This window comes from Olea europaea, chromosome 3 (genome assembly GCF_002742605.1).
Source record: "Olea europaea var. sylvestris chromosome 3, O_europaea_v1, whole genome shotgun sequence".
Taxonomy (NCBI): Eukaryota; Viridiplantae; Streptophyta; class Magnoliopsida; order Lamiales; family Oleaceae; genus Olea; species Olea europaea.
The window spans coordinates 4182680-4186573 of NC_036239.1; the positions used below are offsets into that span (position 1 = coordinate 4182680).

General features: G+C 37.1%; 1 protein-coding gene across 1 annotated transcript in view; it reads left to right on the forward strand.

The window, feature by feature from the left end:
* The window catches only part of LOC111377227 (pectinesterase inhibitor 9-like), a 974-nt gene extending 501 nt beyond the window's left edge, over window positions 1–473 (forward strand). The window contains exon 2 of the mRNA XM_023000292.1: window positions 49–473. Coding sequence (XP_022856060.1) covers window positions 49–473 — 425 coding nt within the window. The remainder of the gene's footprint in view (window positions 1–48) is intronic.
* Window positions 474–3894: the final 3421 nt, after the last annotated feature.

A 3894-nucleotide genomic window follows, 5' to 3' on the forward strand; every position in this document is an offset into this window, starting at 1 on the left:
CCAATTACGTTAATAATTTTACAACAACACAAAGTCATCAACAATTAGCCCAGATTGCATTGAGGGTGAGCTTAGCCCGAGCCGTGTCCACAAGAGCTTTCGTGACAGAAGTGGCTAAACAATTCAAATACACAAAAGCTAAGGACTACCAAGCAATAAAAGATTGTTTGGATCAAATAAATGATGGCGTGGATCAGCTCACCAACTGTATCAACGAGACACAAAACATAACACAATATGGCCAAAGTGAGTTTCCTTGGCATGCCAGCAATGTTCAGACATGGATGAGCACTGCTCAAACTGATGCAACTACATGTATTGACGGGTTTTCGGGTCGAACCATCGGGGGCAAGACCAGGGCCTTGATCAAAGCTAAGGTTCTTAATCTTGCACAAGTCACTAGCAATGCCCTTGCCTTGTTCAACAAGTTTGCTGCAAGATACAGACCCGCTGCTAATGCCACCAAATCCTAAGCTCGTGGATCTTAAAGTGGTCTGTCTTAATTTAATTTATCTGTTTGTTGTGAGAGTCAATTTCAATAGTAAGATTTATGTGAATACAAAGTTTTGAAACTCATTTTGACATAAATTAGGCATTGTTTGATTCCCATTATAATGAGAAACCTTCAATTTTTTTGTTCCTGCCGCCATGGGACCCATGTCCTTGACTGTCGGTCAAAATGAATATTTAAAGCGAGCTTTTCACTTTGGAATAAGTGATTGCAGTAATACATTACGTAATTTCAAAATTATCCTTGAAAAGGGGAATGCATTTAATAATAGAAAGGGGCGTTTTCGTAAATGGAACGTTGAGGAGTTGGGGTGTTTTCGTCATTCTGGTTTTTTAACGGTTGTGTTGGAACATAAATGCACTAACAAATGAATAAGAAATTGTGATTTTTAAATTACAGAAGTCACTATTGAAAAATGAAGAATCTCATTATAATATAATTTTAATGAGTTCCAAACAGGAGGCTAAATAATTAGTTTCTCTTTTGTAGTTCGATTTTAATTTGTGAAACCCACATATGAGCCTCTTTTTCTTGTTCAAAACCAAGAAAATATAATTCGTTTCTGTCATCCATTTCAACTTTGGTAGGTCAGATTGACTGAGATTGCACCGAACGGTTGACAATTTTGTCAAAATCCGTTAGATATGCTTTATATATTTATTAGTCAAAATAAATATTTAAATCAGGATAGTTGCTTGAATGATAAAATATGTGGAATTATGTAAAATGTGGACAGGTCGCCCACTAACCACTTGAAACTGGTCAATAAAATATAGCAGTTACTAGATGATTTAGTGATATCATAAAAACCTCATAAATCTAACAATTTTATTTGAATTAAATTATTATTATTATTATTATTATTATTATTATTATTGAAAGTTATAATTTGTGACTTATACATACCGCTTCTTTTTATTGGAAAAAAGACACTGAAATAATCTCATCTTATGTACTTCTATGCAAAATCGATTTAAAAATGGTTTACTTAATTTTTTATCTTGGAGCAAAAAATAGTTCTAAAAATCACTTGTTATTAATTGCTGAACAAATGATCCGATCCTCGTATATTGGGAGTGATTTCTCAAATATATCGCGGCAATTAATGATAAACAATTTTACTTTAGCATATCGTGGTGTCACGAGTCTCTACATTTCAATGAATATTCTCAGGAATAATTGCAGTTGAGGTCCCCAAACCTTTCAAAAAAATGCAGACTTTCTCTTAACCTTTCATTTGTGGCAATCGTCGCCCCCAAACCTTTCAAAACGTAACAGATGAAGCTCCAATGGACAGATTCCTTCCATATTTCTGTTAGTTGACTGAATTTCTATTTTCCCCTCATCCCTTGCTTTCAAACATCGATGAAGGCCACCACCATTCCCCTGCCTTCAGCAATCGCCCAAAACCACCACCATTCCCTTGCCTTTCATCCATTATCTAAATTTGCCACCATTTTCGTTCCAACATCATCAAATTCTCCATCAACACACCTCGAAGCCCCATCAACATCATCAAAATGGCAGCTAGAACTTTGAGCAAAATGGCAGTAGCTTTGGCTAGCTGTAGCCACCATGAATTCACAGCAAAAAAGGGCAGAAAATTCGAGATTAAATAGAAGAAATTAGTGATAGAATAAGTGAAATTACCTCATCGTTTGCCATTGTTGTGTCAAAATGGGAATTGAAAAGTAGCAATTTTCCCTTATTCGAGTCGAATTACTGACCACAACTTGGGTTTGTTGAAGTCCCTTCCATGAGATTGGATGGTTGTTGGTAATAGTGGATTTCCGATTTTTGGTTAGGGTTAGGGTTGGGGTGGGGGTGGGCGTTGAGGGAGAAGAAGATTTTCATTTTCCTTTTTATTTTGTTTTCTTCTTTATTCTTTTGTTGTTGTTTTTTAATGTGAAAATTATAAAGTCATCATTATGTCCCTTTATAATTGATTAATATGTGGTCAAAACCCATTTTTTCGGTCAACTAATAGAAATATGGATGAAATTCGTCCATTGGGACTTCATCCGCAATGTTTTGAAAGGTTTGGGGTGAAGATTGCCACAAATAAAAAGCTAGAGGAAACTTTGCAACTTTTTAAAAGGTTTGAGGCCTCAGCTGCAATTATCCCATATTCTTACTTTCTACATTTTCATTGTTCCCAAAAGGTATATACAACTAATTTTCCAACAAAATCCTTATTGTTCAACTAAACATACATTTGATAAATCAGAGGCCCAATTAAGGAGGGAAAGGATACGGTGGCAATCCATATATCCGTATTGCACAACAGAAAAGCATTCATTTCTTTTGACCATTTCTTGGTTGAAACCAGAAAGGTTCACCGTGATATCTGGTGGTGCTGCTGATACTGTTGCTAGCACCAGCATGATCGATGAGGTGACGAAAGTGGTGGCACTGATATCCATTTTTCTCTCTCTATAATACAGACTTTGGGTTAAACATCAATATATACAGAAATGTACAGATAATAATTAAGGAGTAATTTTTATATAATAATATACATAATGATAACATGAAAATGAGTAGTTGATCCCAAGCGAGGAGAAAAGGAGGAGAAATTTTCATTTTTTTAAAAATAAATAAAGAACAAAAAACCCAAAAATAAAAATTAAGGGGTTCAAGCTCGTGGCTAGTAGCGTCGGGCCGAGCTTCACTGACACCATTAAATCCGGGTTTTAGGCTTCCAGTCTGAGTTGCCAGGCAATATATCAAAGGGAAAATTACACCATAGCAGGTGTTTAAATATCACTTTTAAAAAATCAGGTACAAAGTTTAACTAATCAAAAATCAGGTTATATTTATATAATTAATCCATCCCTAATTAAATCCCCAAATCAATTTCAAACCCTAACATTTCAACCCATCAAAACATTTGCCTCTTCCTCTTCGCTCCACACCTCTCGTTCTCTCCTCTCTCGTGGATGCCGACGAGCCGTGCTCCCGCAACGATAACTAATGAGATGCGTCGATGATGACGCGTTGCTGCACCTTCTCCGACGGCGTTGCGCCTTCTGTCATCCCTCTTCGATGCCATTAATTTTCTCCCCTTTTTTTCATGAATCGCATCCGTCACCAACGGCACTGCGCCTTTCCCAATGGTGTCACGAATGTTGTCTTCTCTCTCCGACCGTTAGTCACCATCATTTGGGTCGGTGATTTCACAGTGGGATATCACCGTGAGAGATCCCCGGTGATTCACACATTTGGGCCGGCGATTTCTCTCTCTATGTACTTTCTGTTATTTCCAACGCCATCATTATCGAGGCTGATAATAAGAAGAGATTTTATGTGTGATGTGCAATGACAATGTGGTGATGGTGGTGCGGTGGATCTAGGTAGGACGGCGGTGGTTGTGTTGGCTGTGG